This window comes from Microtus pennsylvanicus, chromosome 19, assembly GCF_037038515.1.
Source record: "Microtus pennsylvanicus isolate mMicPen1 chromosome 19, mMicPen1.hap1, whole genome shotgun sequence".
NCBI lineage: Eukaryota > Metazoa > Chordata > Mammalia > Rodentia > Cricetidae > Microtus > Microtus pennsylvanicus.
The window spans coordinates 11,103,086-11,127,023 of record NC_134597.1 but is presented as its reverse complement, the minus strand read 5'-3'; the positions used below and the strand labels follow the sequence as shown (position 1 = coordinate 11,127,023).

The 23,938-nt window shown below is 41.2% G+C and overlaps 1 protein-coding gene across 3 annotated transcripts in view; it reads right to left on the bottom strand.

The window, feature by feature from the left end:
• Nucleotides 1-240: 240 nt before the first annotated feature.
• The window catches only part of Mdfic (MyoD family inhibitor domain containing), an 84,120-nt gene continuing 60,422 nt past the window's right edge, over nucleotides 241-23,938 (bottom strand). For all 3 annotated transcript variants that reach the window (XM_075953603.1, XM_075953601.1, XM_075953602.1), the window contains one exon: nucleotides 241-2,750. In XM_075953603.1, the coding sequence (XP_075809718.1) occupies nucleotides 2,503-2,750 (248 nt within the window). In that variant the 3' untranslated portion in view covers nucleotides 241-2,502. The remainder of the gene's footprint in view (nucleotides 2,751-23,938) is intronic.

Here is a 23,938-nt window from a genome sequence, read left to right as displayed (position 1 = left end):
TTGATAACATAGGGCAGCAATGACTTACGGATAAAATATCCCATATGTTTCTCACTTTGTAAGTGGGCACGAACCTTGTGATCTACATAGAAATAACGAGACATGGAGACTAGGAAAATTTTCAAGATGAGATATAAAAGGATAAATAAATTATTCAGAGTTTGTATTATCACTAAAATCATTTAAATATAAAGCAACTAACATATTAATCAGATATACAAAGAATCTTAAAGCACAATAAAGAGTTCATTTTTTTTTAATTTGAAAATGTCCAGGATAATACAGCTCCAGTTTGAAAATACGTCATGTTTAAGAGAACACTGAATGTCTAACTGTCAACTATTGCAATTAGTCTTGATGGCCATAGGATTCAACAAAACTCTACATACCAAAATTCTAAAATATATTGAAACAGTTTTCACATTTGCCTATTTTTCTTGTGAATTATACAAGATGCCTTAAGGAATGGCTTGCCTGGAGTAGAGAGCTGGAGAAAAGCCCTACATGTACAAGTATGGAAATTAAATTCTGGTATTCACAAGTGCTTTCTACTATGGAAAAAATATTTCAAATGCACTAATATTTTCATTGCAAATCATAGCAGGATATATTGAGCATCAGACAAACCTACTGGTTAAACAGTCTTACAGGATAATGAGTCAGATATTCTAACAATCATTAGGAGGCTTATCTATCAACAGATGCTCGTCTTCATCCTAGGACACAAGCACAAGCCAATGCTGGGTACGTGGAAATATTAAGGTTCCCATTATAATTGGCATAACAAATGAAGAAGGCAGTTGTACATTAGCATTGTATTTAAACCAACATCTTAAAGTGAGTAAATTGCACTAGACAGGAGATTCACTTGCTTTTCTTTTTTCAAAGAGTATTTAAAATAATAATTTAATTTTAAGATAGGCTTACTCTCAAAGGAAAAACATTGGAGATGTTCTCATTCTTCATGTGAAAAAAAAAAAAGCCAAGAATAACAACAACAACAAGAACCTCAGATGTCCTGAAAATCTAGGTTGGCTAAAGGCTTCCTAAAATTGCATTGGTTTTAACTAAACCAAACACACTTTCAAAAGCACACAATGAATTAGTCAATGAATTCAAATTTTAAATCTGAAGAGAAAAAAAAATCTCTGTGGGAGGATGTGTGTAAAACCAAACACTCTCCTTCATGAGAGCAGACTCCCTCATTCTATAGTTAGTCTCATCCCAGACATATTTCTTTATACTTTTAGTATCTTTGTAACCTGACACATTGGCATAATTTAACACACAATTGGAACAATGATCTCTAGTGATGGTGTTGGACATCTGACCTCCTCCTGTAGTGGATCCAAGATACACATGCTTGTGAAACACAAGACTATGGCTATGAGCCAACCAAAATAAATAGATTCCCCAGCAGCCCCTCCATAAAAAACCAAATCTTTCAAATATAAGTAAGCTTTGGAAAAACCCCAAATCAAAAAACTGGGATTTTTTTTTAATCTTAAAAAAATAGAAAGAGAAAGAAGAAAAAAAAAACTTCATTTAAATGATAGTTGTTAAAAAGTGTTCTACATTTTTGGTAAAATATAGTTATGTTAACAAGGTATTATGTTTTCATTAAAATTTATAACACTTAAATTATGTGTAGCAAAGTGCATATTTGCATTAGTTCCGATTTTATAGCTTTCAGAAAGCTGTGTTGCTGAAATGTGCAATGAAGGCACATTCTTTTCACTTGTTCAGAACCACAGACAGTTCAGGTCACCCACCTTCAACTTTCCCTAAATTTAAGTAGCTCATCCTAAGGCATCTGCAATGCCACATCCTCCTTCAAAGTCTACCTCTATAACCTGTACTTGGCTTCTGTTTGTTCCTATGACTTCTTTCCTTTCCTGTCCAGAAGTGAGCATGCTTGGGACCTGGTTCATTGTTTACTGCTCGTCTCCTGCCCTCCTCCACTACCCTGCATGCTGCTCTGATGAGAGCAGAATGATCTCCTCAGTGCCTTCTGGGTAGAATACTGGTGGTGGAAACCACACAGAGGAGGCAAGCATGGAGAGTCCCACATCTGTTTACGACTCTGCCCAATATGTGTGCTTCTTTAGAAAAATGAATGTTCACTTTTAACCTCTAATAGATAAACATCAAAGATAAGTGATCTGGTTTAAATACCTATTGAGCAAAGGGTTGTGAGAATGATCAGGAGAAACAGATATGTCAGCAGAAAGAAGACATACAACATTGCTGGGTGGGTGTGTCGAGATGTCTTCCAATTATTATCATCTATGAAGAAGCTTCAAAACCAGTTAGTCAAGACTTCACATATTAAACCACATAGATCTAGTGAACAAGAAAGAATTTCAGCGATTACTTAATCATCACGAGTTAGCAGTGCAAACACTGATTGCTTTATGAGACTCTTACCATGTGCCTTTTATCTCTCCTACAAGGAATATTGGAAAATGGTCTCCAGTTTTAACACAAACGAAAGATACATCTTTATGAAGGAAAACAGATGCCGCAGCATTCCATACAGATTTCTAGACAGTCTGAGGATTCACAACAGGCATCCATGATGCCACAGTCCATGTCGCAAGGGCAGTTGCAGTCATCGCCCATCTCGTCGCCACAGCAACAGCAGCAGGCTTCGGAGGTGCAGACGCCACAGGAAGCTTGTCCCAGGACAATATTGCAGAGGGTCAGGAATTCACAGAACAAGCAGGCCAGGATACAGTGGACACAACAGTCTTCAGTCACAGGCCAGAGGAGAGCATACAGAGGAGAAAGAAGAGACACAAAATACATATGTCAGCCAGAGCCTGGGAAAAACTGGTCCAAGTCACGGCTCAAACAATCTGCAGCCCTACATTTCTGTTACGCATTGTGAGCTAGACGTACAAGGACTCAAACTAAATTCCAGATGAGTGACCTCTAGATGTAGACACTGGGCTAGGAAAACAATCTACGGTTGTATGCATGTGTGTTGGATTAGCACTCTGACCCGCTGTGACATGGATCTTGGTCCCAGGTATCACTTTTCTATGTATCTTATCAATTGTTCCTAAAACCTACTGCTCTCAGTAACACTCAGCTGAAATAAATTTCTTAAGTAGAAAGTTTATTCTTTTGTACTACACATAGGCTTCAAAATTAGAAAGAAAAAATAGGAAATATTATAAATATTAATCATTAATTTAATACTTCAAGCGAGGGTCATTAAACCATGATTCACAAGCTTTTTTCCCCAATCAACTCATTTCATTTTTCTTTGTTTTTGTTACAAAAACATTTGAAAAAAAACAATGAAACTCTCTCGTTGGGTCCAAGTAAAATTACCAGTTTTAAGTACTTCTCACAAGAGGGAGAGAAAACAGCAAACATGACAAACAGACTTTACCACTTCCTCTGGTGGTAAAGTAATTCAATCTCTACCATTTCCCACATAACATTGTATTTCAGAAACTGGCAGGAAAAACAAAACAAAATGAACAAACAAAAGAAATCCAGCCATATATATATTATACATACTGCAAAATGTTCTCTTTAAAAATTTGGGGCAAATGGGAAGATTAACTGGTGGAAATGCTTAGTTTTCAATTCTTTAACACATGGAATAGAATCGTATGACTAATATTTGAATTTTCTGTCTCAAATCAAGGATACTTATACTTTTTTACAGTATACATTTTGGGTTAGTTTAGGTATTTTTTTGTTGATTAGTTTGTATATGTATTTTTTACAAGTTAAGTTGTACCATACTGGGGATTAAACCCACAACTTCATGATTGCTGTGCAAGGGCTCTACCACTGAGCTATACCAGAAACCCTCAACAGAGATTCAGCAAATTGTATGAGAACGAAAGGATACAGGGACTCCCCCCCTAGACACAGAAAGGTTGCTGAGCGGTTGACTTTGTGCTGTCATAGGGAAAACCACTCCTTACTCTGTAAGGCGTTATTCTGCAAGTAGCTGTGGCCTGACAGAACTATTCCATCGCTAGTGCTACAAGTGTTTCTGCTAAGGAGAAGCCAACGGGAACACTTCACTTCCACGGATCTATCACTAACATCCCATCAGTACCTCCCTAGACCCTGCAACATGTCAGTGTCTCTGCAGTGGAGACTTTGGACGGCACCTGAAGAAAGGGTTGAAACACAAAGTTCTTTTCCATGCACCACTAGGAGGGGTCAGGACACTCAGAAGGTGAACTCTGGAGCTGGATGTGGTACTGGAAACACTGCACACCCCTTCCTCTTTCCAAGCTTTGAAATGCCAAACCCACTCCCATACCCAAAGCTCAGAGAGAAACTGAAAATAGACTAGAATTGTGAGAATTTAGATCTCCCCCATATTCCCCTAACATGATTTTTTTTGTAGCATCCAAATATTTCAACAACAACAAAAAAACCTTTTTGTTGTAACAAAACATTTAAAGAAAAACCCTCAGTGTGAAAGTTTTGAGTCTGAAGTCCATGTAGCTCCTGCCCTGTAGAGCATCTTTGGGTCCTACTGGACATCTCCATCCCAGTTTCCAATTGTTAGCTCTTTGTTCATTTCAGCTTTTCCAGGATGATATTATCATTATGTGTAATATCAGAGACGTTATAGAGAACTACTTTATCATTAAGAAAATAGTGCTGAGAGTTCAGGTGACTGCCTAGAATCCCACATCTGTCAGGGAAGGATCATGAGTTAAAAGAAAGTTCTTGCTGCACCATGAAAACTATTTCAAGAACTGACATAGTGTTTAATTGGCAGTATTTCAGCCCTACTCAGTGACCCAAACAATTACCTACACTGGCCAATTTCAACAACATTTCATTGAGAATTTAATTTTTTGTTCTACAGAATGCTTAAGTTTCAAGAATGAGAAAGAAAATTTATAAACAGTATACATTTTACTGAGTAGCCCTAAATACTAGAACACTGTGTGGACATACAGATTCCTTATTTATGAGTCATAGAAGAGATAATACATAACACTATTTCTGTGTGCTAAATCTATCAAATATAAAGAGGAAAAGTGTGTTTGTTCCATTGAACATTATGCCAAACACGATGGGACTATGCCTGTAACCCTAGTAGTTAGGAGACTGCTGTAGGCTGGTGGCAATGGGTTCTGGGCCAGCATGGGCTATAGAATAAAGCCCATTCTCAATCAGAAAGCAAAATGAAACAAAAGAGAAACACTGACCTCTGGAAAGAAAAAAACAATGGCTATTCTATCGACCTGTGCATATTCTGTCAGAATCGACATCATCCTGCATAGACGCCAAGGAGCAGCATGTTTTTCTCAGAGCACTTGAGATGCATCCGCCTTGACTCACACGGCACATTTTCCTCCTGTGTGTCAACCTATTCAGTTAACACCCAACGGATTTACTGATGCAAGTCTGTAAATATTTTGTTTGCTCCTGTAGCTCTGCTTTTGGAGAAAACTGCATGCAAGTTCCTCAAAAGAGACATACTAAAGAAGTAGCTGTAGGATATTGGGGTTGTGGAATTGCATATATTAAACAGTTTGGGGAAGTGTATTAAAAATAATTTTTCCCTAAGCAATTGCTCCATTGTTTATTCCCACTAAAAAAGCAAGGGATCATCCACATTTCCATTAACTGTTGAAACTGTCTCACTTTACCATTTGACAAGTAGTTGAATTTGACATAGTTCCCCCATTTTCATTTTTGTTGGCTATTCAAGCTGCTTCTTCATGGAAACACATTTTCAATGGGTTCATGCTGTTCCTCACTTTGGCATTTATTTCTTATTGGCCATGTATATGTTTTATATGTTCAAACGACAAGTCCATTGTGAAATGAGATTGACTTCTCAGTGTTTGACAAGCTTTGGCTAAAATAATGCAACAAAATGGACAGCTGACCTAATCCTTAGACTTTGAGAGTTTTGGGTGATGGGAACAAATGCCAATCAAATCTCAGAGTAGTTAGCCATACAAAATGACATGGTGAAGGAGGTAAAGTAATCAGACAAAAGGAGAAAATAAAGAACGGACAGGCAAATAGGAATCATTACCAAGACTTGGCAGAGGAATGAAAATGATCAGTTTCAGTGTTTCTGCTTTACTAAAGCCCAGTGAGAATATAGACAACACCAAGACAAATTGGACTCCTCCTCCTCCTCCTCCTCCTCCTCTTCCTCTTCTTCTTCTTCCTCTTCCTCCTCCTCCTCCTCCTCCCTCTCCCTCTTCTCCTTTTCCTTCTTCTTCTTTCTTCTTCTCATCTTCCTTTTCCTCCTCCTCCTCTTTCTTCTTTTAAGGGGGGGGGGGGAGTGGTCACAAGGGTCAGGGCAGACCTGGGAGGACTGTGAAGTAAATATGACCGGGGTGTATAATGTGAAATTTCCAAATAATCAAAAATATTACATTGGGAAAAAAAAGAGTTGACAGTCAAGATGAACCTTTAAGCCACACTGAGTTGGCCGGCCGATAAACTGCCAGCCACATTGCTGAAACAGATGGAAGAGAGTGGGTGTCTTAGAGATGATGCGTCGCTTAAAGAAATGAATCTGCAAATCCAAAACTATAGAAATTCATGTCACCTATATGAACAAGAGCAGAGACATTTTGAAAGAACTGCAGGGGAAGACAAGACAGACACCTCAGAAGATGAAGTTATTTTCAGGAAAATTTCAGTTCACAGAAACACATCATCACCTGAAAGACTTGGACCCTACATAGTTTACTCAAGAGCCATCAGGACTAAGAAAACAAACTAAAACAAAATACTGCAAGCCCTTTGGATACCTCTACACCACAAACAAAGAAAGCCAGGCACTAAGGAGCACCTAGAGAAGCCACAAACCAAAACTTGTAATGATTACAGAGATATCAGATAAGACATCTACACAAGTGCCTTCATCTTCTGCTTTCCGTGGAGAAGTAGAAAATGGATCCCTAAACTTTATCACATCAACTACACAGTCATATTTATTACTCGCTGAGAGAGTTTTGATTTTCTGGAATTATACACAGTATAATGAAAAATCACACAGACATTGAAACAAACTTTTGTTAGCAGTTTTTATGACTGTCTATAGGAGTCAGGCCACACAAGATATTAACATGGTGAGGATTTATGAAGCAAAAATCGATTGTAAGAATTAGCATTCCAGTGTGGTAGAGCATGCCAGAAAGCACCATACTAGGGAGGTGGAGGCAGAAAGATCAGGGGTTCCAGAGCAACCTTGGCTTTAAGAGAAAAATACCTCCAAACAACAAACAAAATCAACAAGAAAAGAAGAGGAAAATGTCAGACGAGGCAACGTACATTATAATGCCAAGGTAGTAGCCTCATGAATTTGAGGCCAGCCTGGGTTACATAGAGTGGATCTATCTGGAAGAATAAAATAAATAAATAGAATTCGGGAAGATGAGTAGAGAAATAAAGTTTAAAAAAGATGAGGTCTCTGTCTACATGTGGTTCACTGTGAAAAAAAAATTCCTTTTCCCCGAATCCTTGAGGTTTTCAGTTTTTATGGTTTTATTCAGTCATGATTTGCAGGTTTTGCCAAACTGTTTAACCTTTAAGAAGCCAACTGGGTTCTGGGAAGTTTGCCTATCCTAAACTGGGCCAAGCAAGAATTGCGCAATTCAGTGTACTGAGAGAGCTCAGTAGAAGACTGGCAGTTACTGTAAATTTAGCAAAAACAAAGGAACACAGCAGCAGCCAAGACACTAAGAAAGCACAAAAGGATATCTTTAGCAGGACTTCTGAGTTAAAAAGCATCAGCAAATAAAACAAAAACATACTGTTATGAATTACTGCTGTCACATTCCCAAGCCAAGGTCGCTACTGGCCAACCTGTGCTTACCTTACACATCTTCAGGGCTTACAGCCCCAAATCACCCCTAAGGTAACAACCAAGACCATAAACAGTCCCTTAGCTACTGGAGGGAATTGTCTGTGACTGATCTCAGGAGTTCGGTTCTGTTGAAAATGAAACTGAATGTTCTGTTTGGGAGAGCAGCCACTTTATAACGAAAGTATCTCAGATTGATTTATCTGAGCAGTATGTGACCAAATACACTAGGAAAATTGGTATTAAAGAGGCAGTTTGTAAGAGCAAACAGTTGATCAAGAGCCATCAAAAAATGATTTGGTTGATAAACTAAGGTCTACTTTAGACAAGTCTTTTTTTTTCTTCTTTTTTTTCATTTTGTCCTCAGAAGATGTATGGTAGGTACTCTTAATTTCTTGGAACAAAGACACCCAGATGCAGAAGTGGAATACAGGAACTGGCAGAAAGCAGAGAATTCTCAGAATCACCCACAACCCATTTTTGAGTGAAGGAAGGTTTGTATATGCGCCTTATCTTGATTAATAAAGTTTCCTCTGACTTTAAGGGCTTGAAAATACTTTCCTTTCTGGGTAACTGACATGTATGTAAGAGAGATGCTGAGAAACGAGGTGCTTCAGCAGTTTGCAAGCCAAGGAGGAAATGTCACCTGAAGTGACATCACGCGGTTAGTGATGGAGAAAACTGCTTTGAGATCAGGCCTGACTCTAGTTTTACCATCCAGAGTTCCCCATCCACCTGCTGAGTGGTGGTGCAACCCACATAGGGCCTGGCCTCTGACTGATGGAAGGCATTCCTGGTCCCAGATATTGCATCACCGTTCCCAGATATTACATCACAGTTCCCAGATATTACACCCCTGTATTTGTTGTTTCTTAATAGAGAAAGCAGGCTGGAAGGAGGTTTGAGTGATCCCAAGTGATAGCCACAATGGTTGAGTGTCTAGCCTTGGCAAAAATACAGCTGGTAGAGCCCAGACACAAACATCTCCAGGGAGTTCTGGTTTTCAAGTGTGTGGAGGGTATGTGGGTGGGGCATATTTACAAACTCTGCACAGGAGCTCGGGCTGTAAGCAAAGGCCTGACTCAAGACCAGGGCTGTGCAGGATACTTGGCCGCCAGCCCGAGAGTGACCACCTGCCTGGGCGAGCAGGCCTGGACTGCACCGCCTACACTGAGCCCTCTGGCACATGGCAGTCCCTAGGGCTCTGGGCCATGGCTAAAAAACAGAGGCAACATTTTCCTAATGGAGAGGAAAGTGAGCTAGGTCAGGAGGTTTCTAAAAAGAAAGTCAGAGGAGAGTTATATTTTCCATGCAGAGAGACTCTGGGGAAATGAACAATGGTCTTTATTATCATCCTTCTCCTAAACAAATTCAGAAGAATATTAGAGCCCCAGTGTGTCCTCTTGCACCCCACCAAGGGACTCCTCAAAAACTTCCCTACCCCATATCCAAATACTGGGACTCACTGGGTCTAATGCAGAGGTTACTGCAGGTGACAGGCAGATATCCTGGCCCTGTACAGTTGCTCTCTGGTCTTTATTCTCTGGGCAGCATTGTATGCAGCTAAGGCAGCAGGCATTTCAAATTCTCTGGGATTTGATCCAGAACTTGGTCTCAACTATAGCAATAGTTCAAGACGTCTGTCTAAAGAGAGGGTTTACAGTCTAGGAAGATAGCATTAGGATCAGAGGAATTACTGTTCAATAGAAGTTTAACACAGAAAGCTGAAGAGAAGTGATGGAGCTTCGGGTATTAGCTACGTGTCTTTAAGAATTATTATAGTTTCTCCAGGCTATGGCGATGGTGGTGCAGCCTTTAATCCCAGCACTCGGGAGGCAGAGGCTTAGCCTGAGATACAAAGTGAGTTCCAGGCCAGCTAGAGCTGTTACACAGAGAAACCCTGTCTCAAAAAACCCTACCCAAAAATTATTACATTTTTAAATTATCTATTGTGTATATGTGATGTGTATGGAATACAGGCTCTTGCTTGCCACAGTATGCATGGAGGTCAGAGAACAACTTACTGTAATCATTCTCTCCTTTTACTATGTGGGTCCTGGGGATTGAACTCAGGTCACCGGTCTTGGAGCAACCACATTTACCTCCTGAGCCATCTTGCTGGATCAGAGGAACTTGCCTAGCACATTTTACACATAAAATTAAATCAGTACCTGAGCAGAGAGTGGCTAAAAGCATATGTTTACTGAATTAACAGGTCGGCAGTTGCCAGCAGTGACAGCTGTGGTGCTGCTGGTGGTGGCAGTGGATATTGTAATTTAAAAAACGGCGTGCCAGACAGGGACGCCAGGCAACAGAGTTCACAGAGTTCACGTGGAGGGGGTTTTATTAGGGGAAAGGAAATGTTAAAAGGGGGAGGGAAAGGGGAGACCGGCCTCTGAGGACAGGAGCATCAGAAGAGAAGAGAGAGGCAGGAAGAGAGAGATAGGGAGAGACAGAGACAAAGTCAGAGAAGGAGAGAGAGAGAGAGAGAGAGAGAGAGAGAGAGAGAGAGAGAGAGAGAGAGAGGAACAGACAGAGAGAGGGAAACAAAAAGAGATGGGAGTTGGGCAAGGCCCACCTTTTGAAAAGGACCATAGTCAATGTGCATTGGAAGTGCTCCAGGTTGCCCTGTGAGGACCCCAAGGACAGCCCAGCACAGATGCCTGAATTCTAACAGTGGAAACGGTGGTGGAGGCAATGGCAGTGGTGGTGATGGCGTCAGAGTATTGAATCTAGGAAGACTGCAACCCTCCTCCTACGTCCAGCCAGCCTCAGTACTGCTATACCAACATGGGGCCATTCTCCTCAAAGCCAAGAAGGCTTGGGGAAAAGTCTGCTCATAGTTCAGACACAAAAGCAGAAAAAGTACCAAAAAGTAATTCCAAGAGACAGACACTGAAGATGAGGGAAGCAAAAAGCTAGCCAAAAAATTAGTAATCTGTGTCTGGCTGAAGCAGAAGATTTAAAAATAATAGTCTAGTTTTCCATATTTCAATCATTATCTATTTCCCTCAGAAGCTGGAAAGCAGGGAGAAAGAGGAATATTATGCTTTGCTTGAATGCACTCGGTGCTATTCCTAAGTTGGCCAGTTGAAATATATCTAATATAAGACTGAGCGTAAAATAAATAAATAAATAAATAAATCTAAAAAAGACTGAGTGTAAATTTTGGATAAGAAAATTTATAATATTTTATTTAATTGCAAAAAAATAAGCATTTGAAAGGCTGGTTAAAAAGTTCAGACGTGAAAGGTACTTGCCACTAAGTTCAAGTCCCAGAACCCTGTGGTAGGAGAACTGGCTCTTAAAAGTTGTCTTCTGCTTTACATGTCATAACAAAGAGGAACCAAACAAATACACCAAACAAATATAAATACAAATTAATGAATCATTGCTTTTCTTGAAAGAGCAGTGTTGAACCATCTTCTCAAGCCTCCTGTGGATAGGACAAACCAAATGAGAATAAGTTCTCCAGTTTTAATGAAAATACGTATTTGAAAAAAAAAATGATGGAAACGTTCTTTCCAGATGCTAAGTTTAATATTTTCCCCAATTTGATTTTCCAAACTGCATTTATTTCATAGCTAAAATTTTGGCTTGCCTGTTGTTATACTTATATGTTTGGTTTAAGAATTGTGCAAGGCACACTTTGAAAAAAAGGAGATTTTTTTTCAGTGGCAGAAGACACACGATAATGTACCCATTACACCATAACTGTGAAGTGAGGGCTATGGGGAACAAAAGTAAATTAACACACAAGCCAGTCAGTGGAAGTCGTCTATTACGAAGACCCATGACTTGGCCAGCTTGCTTATGTCCCAAGTCCCCACGGCAGATGGAAGGGCACAAGCAGGACAAGAGAAGGCTTGGGTCACTCAGACTAAGGATTTCACAGGGCACGGATCAGGCACACTTCTCTAGGCACTTGCCTGCTCAGGGCTCAACAGGAATACAAAGGGCACCTTTGCCATCTAAATTACATAAATACCCCAACAAGGCTACTGCTGCAGCAGAGGCACTACAGCTTGTCCAGCAGGAGTACTGTGTCCTACAGGCAGGAGATGACTGGTCTAGGGAGGGCCCAGAATGTGTTCCCTGAACTTGACAGAAGGGACGGACCCCAACCAAAGAGTCACAGCAGTCTAACGCACACACTAGCAAGATGAAGAGACGAGCAGAATGAGAAGCTGTCATGGGATAAGACACCAAAGCCCGATTCGAAGCGGTGCACGGGAGGTAAATCGTATTATTTATGGAACTAATTTGTGAATCAAGCACAGTTGTTAGTCTTTCCACATCACCCTGTCTCACCCCGTCTCATCTCTTAATGTGATGTGATGTTTTTTTCAAAGGCACAATCACCAGTCTCTGATGAACAAGATGGCATGACACAAAGATTATAAGGTGTACATATCTCTATCTGAATTCAGTATCCCAACAATTCTGAAGCCAAAATAACTTACAGGCATGTTTGCAAGTGTCCTAATCGTGGCAGAAGCCTTGGGACCTGGCCTCTTAAACAAGACCTATTGTAGCTGCGCCGATTGTTCTAAACTGTGGAAGACAAGATACAAACCCTATCAGTGAGCTGCCTCTCAGTCCCCTCCACACTCCATTCCTACGAGCCACCAACTGAGCCTTCCCTCAGTCACAGATCATTTCTTGCGACTCCCCTTCATACAACAAAAGGAAATGCTGTGAGTTTCCAGGTGCTGAAGTCTGTTTGTGTTTGTTTTGACGAGACTTTCAGCAAACAGGAAGAAACATACTTGGGGGCACACAGACAAAAGGCCCTCAGTGAGTGATCATCCTGTCCTCCCCAAGTGGCACAGCAGGGAAATGTCATGCTATTTAGAAGACTATGACGCTAGGAAGCTAAGGCGGGCTCTCCAGTGCAGCTGCTTCACTAACACATTAAGAACCCTTGAGCAACTCAGAGGACTCTGTATTGGTGGTCAGGCATACAATGGAGAGCTAACAACTGCCAAGCTCTTCTGAGGAGCTAAGGTCCCAGCACCATGACATCTACAAGAACAGGTTTGTCAGTCTAGCTTAGGTACTTTCTCCAGGCCTTCTAGAGCCATTATTATGCTTATTGTAATAGTCAATTCTCTTTTTTAAAAGGATTTATTTTTCATTGACTTTTAGAGAGAGAGGAGGAGAAGGGAGAATATGCCGCAAGTGTGCAGGTACTCAGGAAGTCCATAAGAGTGCCTGACCCTTAGGGCTAGACTTACAGATGGATGGGAAACACCTGATGTAGGTGCTGAGAACTAAACGCAGTTCCTCTGCAAGAGCAGCGAGTTGGTAACCTTTGAGCTATATTTTTATCCAGTCTCCAATATCCCTTGTCTTTGTGTGTGTGTCTGTGTCTGTCCACAGATTTGCAGCTGTTGGGTGACCTGGGTATATGCACACAAACGTGCCGCTGTGGGTGCCTATGAGTGCAAACAGAAGCCGGAGTGGGGCATCAGTGGGATACCACTCTCCACTTCCTCCCTTCAAGCCAGAGGCTCTCACTGAGCTTGGAGCTCTGAGTTTCTGAGCTGCTCAGGTTGGTCAGGAAGCAAGAGGGAGCCTCTTACCCCGCCCCTTGAACTGCTGGGCAACAGGTTTCTGCATTCGCCACTCAGGGCTTGCATGGGTGTTCGTGACTCAAACGCAAGTCTCGTGTTTGTTCAGCAAGCACTGATCCTTGTCCCCAGAACACTTTTACCCACTAATCTCTGCCCCTGCTCTTAAAATAGTTTAAGCACGATGGAAAGCTAACTAATGCTGAATAATAGCAGACTAAATTTCAGATGAGCCCGAGGACGGGATGACCACAATGTGCACGGACCGTGATGTACCAGAGTCTTCAGGCAGGGAACGTAGGCTTCGCAAAAAGATTGGACAAAGGCCAACATATAAACTATGTTCTTTTGTTCACGGAAGACATACACATCAGGTAGTATTAGCCAGAGAAGACTCTTGAAACTGGCAAGATAGTAAAAAAAAAAAATAGGAAAACAAACAAACAAACAGAAAAACTGAATGACAAAATATTGTCACCACCATTCCTTCTCAGCAGAGGAAACCAGAAACAAGGCCTTGATGGTTAAATTCAACAAAACTTACTAAGAACTGGGTTATGAGGCAGACGCTGCTCTAGGTCCACAGACAAATCTCAGGAATGCAATGTTAAAGAGGACATAGCGTCGATAGAGTAGGGCAGCCGCTACAATTCAGATGAGGCCGGAGCACTAGGGAGCTCCAGCAAAGCAGGCTGCCATGCTGTGGATAATGCTGGCCTTCCTAGAAGAACGGCTGGACATAGTTTGCAAATACCATCTTCTTTAAATGCCAGATTGTATAAAATAGTTGTCTTGATTATCCTTAAAGGAGGAACGAATAGAAGATTTACGGTCAATTCAGATTTGCAAGAGCGGCACAGGATGAGAGGCCTGAGCACAGGGTTGATGGAGAAAGTCAGAGTCTCGTGAGTTATGCCCTGAATCTCTGGGACGTGCTAACTGACTCAGAAAGGGAAAGTTAAGCAAAGGAATACAGAAAGTATGCTGTTCTGCAAATGGTATCAGGGATCAGTTTTGTTTGAGGGGGGGTTAATCAGGATGAAATCCTTCAGTTTTCTACATCAGAACCAACGAATCACACAGTCACAATCACAGGATCGGTGGGTCAGACAGGTGACTTTAAAGAGATAGGAGGCATTAGAATGACAGACCTTGACACAACACTGGTTGAGGAAACAAAGAAAAGAGAACAGTTCTATATCACTTCCTGGCCTCTGGAGACATTTACCAAGGAGGAACTCTAGATTTGGTATAAAACTGATTTGCAGTATGGCATTGCATCTGTATGAGACACCTTATATCTGAATATACTCAAATGAGGATATTCAAGAGGAGCTGATCCTGACCTGAAACATGGGGGTGGGGGTAAAGACCTGTAGGGAGTGGGATGGGCTGCAGCCTGGGGGTGGGGGTGAAGAGCTGTAGGGAGTGGGAGGGGCTGCAGCCTGGGGGTGGAGGTGGGGTAAAGAGCTGTAGGGAGTAGGAGAGGCTGCCACTTCATAGTGAGACTTTCTGAAATTCCCAGGAAAAAAAAGTATAGGACGACAAGAGAGAAGATTGAAGAGAGAAAAAATGTTTGAGAGGAAGCGCTGAGCTACCAGAGACGGGAAGTGGCTGTGGAACGCTGTCTACTTCATATGGCATGGCTGTTAAGGTCTTGAAACTAGAACAGCTGTGATTATACATATAAACACTCACGAGAACAAGCCCACTAACATCACCTTGAGGAAAGAGGAGTATGAGGCAGTTCTGGTGGGCCGTGAACAGTTAATATCTGGGAGGGGGCTCTTCCTACGTGTAGCCACCTAGAAGTTGCCCATAATCCTCCCTGGAGGTCCTGTAAGCAACCCCAAAGAAACTCACTGCTCACCAAGGTAACTTGAATGGAATCATTTCTTTGATCTGTCATGATACCCTATCTGGAATGAACAGACATTTGTTTAAGTCTCCCCAGGGAAGCTCACACAATAGGAGTTAACAAAGAATGAAAACCTGGGGAAGGGAGGTACCATGAAAGGATGAGGAAGAAAAAAAAAATGTTTGAAGAGGTGTGTCAGGTACCTCTTCAGACCAGAGAAATTCCAGGGATAGGATAGGAATGCAGGTGAATAGCTGAGAGGTAGGGAGTGACTGAAAGGGACAAAGAAGAGGTCACAAATGCAAGAAATCTGTCTACCGTGGAGAACCAGCACGAGAAATGCAAAAGAATGAGCAACTTAGAAAAGATCACAACTCACGCTCACATGCATGTGCACACACACAACATATACACATGCATACATTCATGCGCACATGCATAACACACACATGCTCACATGCATGCACATACACATAATACACAACGCACATGCTAGAATGCACACACACACATTTCTAACACACACACACAAACACACACATTTCTAGGCAGAGACATATGTGGAAAACCCTCTGTTATGGTTTTCTGTCTCTTTAAGAGACAAGCCACACCCACTCTCCTCCCCATCCACTGAGGCAGGCTGATCTTCAGCTTCCAGCCTGAGCTAGCTCTCTTTTCCATCTTCTTCTCGGAGAGGCAGCTTTGCTTCTGCCTCTCTCCCCACTTCTCTGCTCCCCCTTCTCTGCCTCTCCTCTCTCTCTCTCTCTCTCTCTCTCTCTCTCTCTCTCTCTCTCTCTCTTTCTCTCTTTCTCTCTGTCTCTGCTCTCTGTGTTCCCCCTTCACTCTTTCCCCTCCACAACCCCCTGAATAAACATTCAACCTCACTCTACAAGTCGTGTCTATCCACGTCTCTGTCTCCTGCTCACCTGCCATGTGTCTCCCTGCCTGGGACCAGCCATTGCTCAGGGACCAGCAGCCATTTCTGCCTAGGACTGGCTGCTCCCAGGGCTCACTGTCTGCCGCCACATGGCCCACTACCACCACTTGGGACCTATAGCATTCCTGCTGCCTACTGCCGCGGGGATCTTGCAGCATGTTTTAAAAAAGAATATTACCCTCCACTGACAGGAAGTGCCCCGCCACAGGGAGACAGTCAACTCCTCCTTTGAAGTAGAGATAACAAGGTGAGGATGAGGTTTAGGTGAACCTGAAGGGGATACGGAGTGGAGAGACTGAAGAAAAGACAGAATGAGATAGCCCCTGTGCAGAATGAGAGCAGACAGGTGTGCTTGTCTCCCTAGCTCACTGAGAGGAACACTGTACTCCAAGGAACAAGTACTGAAAAACGATGTGTTAGATGAGTTTGGGGCAAACGCCCTCTGCAGAGAGACTCTAAAATCCTCTTCAGACTGAGGATCATGTGAGTATAGGGAGAGTGATTTTAAGGTCATTAAGATTTCTTCAATAGTGTTACTCCCTGGAATAGTCAGAGGTGAAAGTACAATATGGATTACTGGTTCAGGAAGTAGCTACGTCAGGAAATGCCAGAGTCACAAGGAAAACTGGAGTTTCACTATTGTGAATAGGGAACAGGAAGCATATAGGAGGACAGTGATAAGCAGGTACATAGGTAGATTCGGGTATGGTGGATAGGTAGGTGATAAATGGCACAATGATGATGACAGACAGATGACAGGCATATGGATGATGAACGACATTAGATACATAGATAATGATGATCAATAAATGCTATATAAATAGTTGATAGATTTTCATATTCATAGATAATTGGGCTTCAAGAGCCAAGCTTCAGATTTATGTGTTTAGGATTTAGTTCTTAATTTTATTTAAGTGCATATGTGTGTCTTTGTACTAGTGTCTTTGCAGGTATGCAAGAATGTCCTTGGAAACCAGAAGAAGGTATCAGATACCCTTGAGCTGGAGTTACAAATGGTTGAAGCTACCCAACATGGATGGGTACAGGGATTTGAACAAAGAGCAAAGAACATTCTTCTTCTTCTTCTTCTTCTTCTTCTTCTTCTTCTTCTTCTTCTTCTTCTTCTTCTTCTTCTTCTTCTTCTTCTCCTTCTTTGACAGATTTCTCAGTGTAACAGCCCTCGCTGTCCTAAAGCTCGCTTTGTAGAGCAGGCTGGCCTCAAACTCCCAGAGATCCACCTGCCTCTGCTTCCTAAGTGTTAGGATTAAAGGTGTGCACCAGCGCTCCCAGTTAGGAAGTATTCTTAATGACTGAACCACTCCTCCTGCCTTCAAATGTATTTCTAAAAGCTTCTCTCTTTGTTTCTCTTTTTTAGGCAACACAGAAGAAGATGCACTTGATTAAAAAATAGATTGGGACTCCCCCTTTAGAGTGTAGCATGCAAGCAAGCTGACCTTTGGTAAGTACCCGTGACTTAATGTCAGTCACCTGCATGGCCTGCAGTAACATTGCCTTGCACTTTCCCGGAACATCTCTTGCCAACTCGCAGACACCTGCCCCCAGGAGAAGGTGATCAGCTGTACCCTACCTTGCTACTGAAATGCTCTTGCTAAAACCGCCACTATTTTTGTCGCTCCAAATGCAATTTCCACATCACTCACTGAGCATAATTATTTGAAAAAAAAATAAACTTCAACTTCTTGTGTCAAGTTTAAATGATGCCGTGCTATGGGGATATTATTCCCCACGAGGTCCACTTGCTCTAGACTGATGTCCCCAGAGAAGCCACAGGAGAAACATAGGCAGGCTTAATAAGTCTCTGGAAAACTGCATTAATCCAGTGTACCCTTTTCTTTCAATTATCTTCACATTTCCCCGAACTCTTGATGTCTCAGTTTTCTAAGCAACAACTACGATTTGCTTGTCTGTTTTCCTTCTCCTTCCAACTCGGGAGCAGGGTTAACTTCCTCAAGCAAGCTGTTTTCTGATTATTCTGCCCCGCTCCTCTGATGGCCTCCCACATCCGCCTGATTGGCTGCAGCTGATCACCTTCTCAGTGTCCCTTCAACGAACTCTACAAGAGGAAGGGACACCAATACCAACGTTCCCATGCTCTGCAGGGGCCTGAGGCCACACTCACTACTCATGAGTTGGAAATCACATGTGAAGATTGGCCTAACAGACCTGAAATAAATGCGTCATCAGATTGTGGTTGACTCAAAGTTTTTCTTCTGTTTTCTCTTGTACTTATCTATAGAGATTTCAATAATGATAGCTCAATACATATCATATAAAAGTCACATACTCGATTTCTCCCTTCTGCTATAACCTGTCATTGCTGAGAATATGTTATTAAAAATAGGGCTTGGAAATATAAGCATTAAAATAAGACTTAGAAATTTACTATGTACTATAGGTTTTTTTGTTTGTTTGTTTTTGATTTTTGATTTTTAGACAGGGTTTCTTTCTGGTAGAGCCCTGGCTGTCCTGGAACTTGCTTTGTTGACCAGGCTGGTTTTGGAGATTCATCTGCCTCTACTTCTTGAGCTCTGGGACTAAAGGTGTGTGCCACCACTGCCTGACTACTGTAGATTTTTCTAAGGTGACCATCTGCATATGCCACTTAGTATCATTTCAATTTACTGGGAATCTCTGCAAAAGCTATTTGAAAAGTCTTTTCCTGCAGTGTAAAAAAATAAGTTTATATAAATTTGAAATAAAACGTTATAAAACAAATTATTTTTATTGCATGGAATGATTAGGACATTAAGGGGTTAAGAATAAGTGTCTCTATACTGTTTCTTCTTTATTTTTTTTATGTGCCATGGCTAAAAACTTAAATATGTGAAATAAGCACACAGAATTTAAGAGATAATCAATGATGTCAAATCACATATACTATTAAAAGTTAAGGTTTAGTAAATGTGTTTCTTTGCAAGTATACTAGGAAGATCTAATAGCGGTCAGATAGCTTCTGTAATCCCAGAGTAATTATTATAAGAAGCATTCATGATATCTACAATTGGAGTACAAAAGGCAAACCAGAGTGCATCTACAATCATTGAGAAAACACACTACTGATTGTGCCTAAAAGGATGTTTCAAGAGAGGTTTGAAGGAAGAGACTCACAGCAATGGAGATAGTGGGCTGAATACAAGTAGAAACCTAGCTGAACACCAACCAGCATGAATCTCTTCACCTGCAGACTGAAGATATATTGTGCCCACTACCACAGATTCCTGTCATCATAACTTCTGTTCTCAAAAAATGGTCATTTTATTGTAACCATCTAAAATCTGATTTTATGCGCGCACACACACTGACAACACAGAACCCTGCTATGAATTACCTCCCCTCTCACTCACCCAGCCTCACCATTATGCATCATTATTGACCCTACCCTTGAGCTGTGAACCAAAATCCACTCTTCCTTAGTTGCTTTTGTCATGTATTTTGCCATAGCTATAAGAAGAGGAACAGAAATACCCACCCACCAAAGACCTCCATGAGTAAATCTCATTCATCTTATTGAACTTTTAGAAACATGTGACATATAAACACTCATTCCAATTTAAAACACTTCCTTCATTTGATTTCCCAGATGGCTCTCTTTTTCATTTTTATGAATGTCTACTCACCTGTACTTCCCCCAGTTTTTTTTTTTTTTGTTTGTTTGCTATCCTCTAATCAATGAAATAGTGGCTCAGGGTTCTGTTCTCTCTCTCTCTCTCTCTCTCTCTCTCTCTCTCTCTCTCTCTCTCTCTCTCTCTCTCTCTGTCTCTTTGGATTTTTGAGACAGGGTTTCACTACCGACTGGTTTTAGGGTTCTGTCCTTAAGATATTTCTGCACTTTCTTTCTTGGCCCCAGTTCTTAACTCTGAATCCATATTAGAATTATATAGAAAATGTCCAAAGGAAAGCCAACACTTAGACTTTATTTCCTGTTCCCCTCATCAACTACAATGACTCAGCCATTATATACACTACACCCTCATATCCCATAGAAAATATCTCAGACTGCAGGCTCCAGCTCCCCATCATACCAAACACTGAAAAGTAACAGTCATAGAAATTACAGCAGTCCACATCCAACAAAATCAAAGTTGCCCTTACCCTAAGAACCAAGTTTTTTCTATCTCCAGTATCACAACACCACTCTTCCTCTGACCAAAATGCTGGGAGTCATCCTTCATCCTCCCATTTCTTCTGCTGAAAGTGTGTTCTTCACCGAAGTGTATTCTACAATCAATTGTATATCCATAGCAACAGCATCTCATGGCCTCCAGCAACGCCACACCGATGTTCATCCATCACTCATCCTCTGAATCATGGCAAGGGCTCTTACAAAGAGCACTTATTTGGCTGTTTTGTAACCTACTCTCAGCCAATAAGATAAGGTAATTTTTAAGAGCACTAAATCAGATCATGTCAGCACAATTTCCTCAATACTACAGCAGGGATTCTGTTTCAAAATTAAAACCTGCCACCATGGTTCATTAAGTCCCATGATCAGTTCAGTTCTTAGAAATATTTGATTTTTAAATAAGATATCTTCTTAGATCTAATCTCTTTAGTTACCGCAAGAATACCAAAAGCGCTAACAAGATTTTATTACCTGTCTTTAAATCTTAGAAGAAAAAGAATAAATTTTATCAGATTCTCAAATTAATTCATTAAACCAAATATGATCAGTTACTCTGTAAGACACAATCACAATTAATCACAATTCATAATTATAGTTTAAATATCAATCTTTTCAAGTCTATGCTATGATACTAATTGAATGAAGAGTAGATCATACTAAAACACACCTTTGCTTTCATTGTATAACAGTTTCTCAAAAATTAAAACACCCACACTTCAAGAAAGATACTAAAACTCATGAAATATACAATAGCTTACGGAAGTCTCTGAAACGGACCAGATTCACTAGGGCCCTCCTTCTCAAACATAAATAGGGATGATTGCCATGATTCAGAGGATGAGTGATGGGTGAGCATCGGTGTGGCATTGCTGGAGGCCATGAGATGCTGTTGCTATGGATATACAATTGATTGTAGAATACACTTCGGTGAAGAACACACTTTCAGCAGAAGAAATGGGAGGATGAAGGATGACTCCCAGCATTTTGGTCAGAGGAAGAGTGGTGTTGTGATACTGGAGATAGGAAAAACTTGGTTCTTAGGGTAAGGGCAACTTTGATTTTGTTGGATGTGGACTGCTGTAATTTCTATGACTGTTACTTTTCAATGTTTGGTATGATGGGGAGCTGGAGCCTGCAGTCTGAGATATTTTCTATGGGATATGAGGGTGTAGTGTATATAATGGCTGAGTCATTGTAGTTGATGAGGGGGATGGCTGAGAAACACTCTCAGACGAGCTGAGCTGCCTGGAAGTAGCTGGAAAAGCAAAGACCAAACGAAGTTGCCTGGAAAAGACACTTTAGCCTTTTGAGCTGTTTATGTGTTGTGGAATATGCTCTAGCCTTCCATCTTTTCTGAGCTGTCACTCATGCTAGGATGCGCTTTGTTGCTGCAGCTGCTTTTGGAGTATGTGTGCTCCTATAAGTAACCCTTCACACATATACCTATAAGTTACCTCAACCAAACTTACCGGTTCACTCACTAAGGGGAACTCTGGTGGGACGCACACTTCAGGTTGTCATTATTTCTTCCCTGGGGTGAGTAATATTTGTTCACATCTCCCCAGGAAGAGCACTTTACAACATTCTTAAATATATATTACAATCAACATATTGTGTTCTATTTGTCTGAATGACACAGTGGTTTCCTGACTCATCTTTCCTATGCACGCGCTCGAAAGCTGCAACCATTTGTTTAGCACTTCAAGTCTTGCTTTATTGTTAACTATCCTTTGTGTAAAACTTGTGATTCAATTCAACTCAGGGCCTTGTGAACATCAGTTCCAAGCAGCTATCAAGTCCCATTAAGCTGTGGACCAAGACACAAAAGTCAGAAATGTGAGACTCACGATGATGACTCTTTCAATGCCTTCCATTCAAATGGGATTGGTACCCTTACAATAGAACAGTAATGGGGCCTTGAGAAGAGGGGCGTTTTAGTCAGCAAACCTTCCCACCATGTCATTCCAAAGAAGTTACTCAGAAGTCTTCTAAGATCAACCAAGTATGTTTACATCACATACAGAGGTCAGTGACTCATTAAATGCTTCTCTGGTTGCTCAATTCTCTTGCTTTGATAATGTTTGTGTATTCATTTGGTCTAGTGTGATGAACTCAAGACCCAAACGCCAAGGAAACTATGTGTTGTGAAAAATATATGCTAACTACCTTCTTGAATCTTCAGCCTTTTTCTTTTCCATCCAAATGTAAACATACTCAAATCTTTCCCATTTTTAAACAAAACAATATAAACCTGAGAAAAGTAGTTTTCTGGTTCTGTACTTCATTCTAGTCTATGTTTTTTTTTTAATTTCTTTCTATTTCTGGTGTTTTTTTTTTTTTTCTTAACAAGGGATCTACTGACGTGTTTCCTCATACCATTGATCCGAATCATTCTGGCTACTACATGAAAATGGTTCTTAGAACAGCATTAAATAATATCCAAGTTACTATATCCAATAGGATTATTTCAGAGCTAATCTTTATTTGCCAACAAAACTTGGTACAACTGTGTATGGTCCTCTTCATGATCTCAGATCCTTTTTTCCTTGTATTCCTGACAATAGGCTATCTAGTTTTTTCATCTTCTTGGTTTCTTATTTCCTCCACCCAAGTGGTCGTTCAATTCTCTCTGACTCTGAATCCTTCCACTGTACCCTGTCAGTATGTCATTACTCAGTCTTGATGTGGGAGTGATTTCTTTCTAATCTGTTGCTTTCATTGGTTAATTAATAAAGAAACTGCCTAGGCCCATTTGATAGGCCAACCCTTAGGTGGGTGGAGTAAACAGAACAGAATGCTGGGAGAAAGAAGCTGAGTCAGGGAGTCGCCATGATTCTCCCACTCCAGACAGATGCAGGTTAAGATCTTTCCTGGTAAGCCAGCTCATGGTGCTACACAGAATATTAGAAATGGGTTAGACCAATACGTAAGAGCTAGCCAATAAGAGGCTGGAACTAATGGGCCAGGTAGTGTTTAAAAGAATACAGCTTCCGTGTAATTATTTCAGGTAAAGCTAGCCGTGCGGGCGGCCGGGTGCCGGGGACGCAGCCCCTCTGCTCCTATTACAACACAGTCTTACTTTCCATCTGATTTTGTTTCTGGAGAAAAGTACGACATTGCTGTGTGTTTGTCTCCAATGGCTCCACACTTACACTTCTATGGCAGAAAACTGGCCAGTCTCCAGGGACCTGAGACATTCTTAGAAATCTCTACTTAGAGAACCAACTGAGCACAGGTTCAAATACCTGCCCCGTGAGAACCAATATCGATAAGCATGCTTAGTTCTAAACTTTCTCCCAAAGTCTCATGAATGTGTTTCCAAATGTGCTTTGGAACTTTCCACTTGAATTATTTCAGACTGACCAGATATAAGACTAGTCACAATCAGCTGCCAACTACATTCAGCTATTCCTCTTGATTTTGTAATTTCTAGTCATTTCCTCAATGACTGGAACTGGGAGAGTAATGGCAGCGCAGCTTAGAATGAGCAAGTGACCTCCAATCATTTTCAACTTAGAATTATTCATGCACCAAGACTTCTCCATATATCTGGAACCCGTGTGATGACCTGCAGGGCTTCTTTTGTCTAGACACGGCATGACTT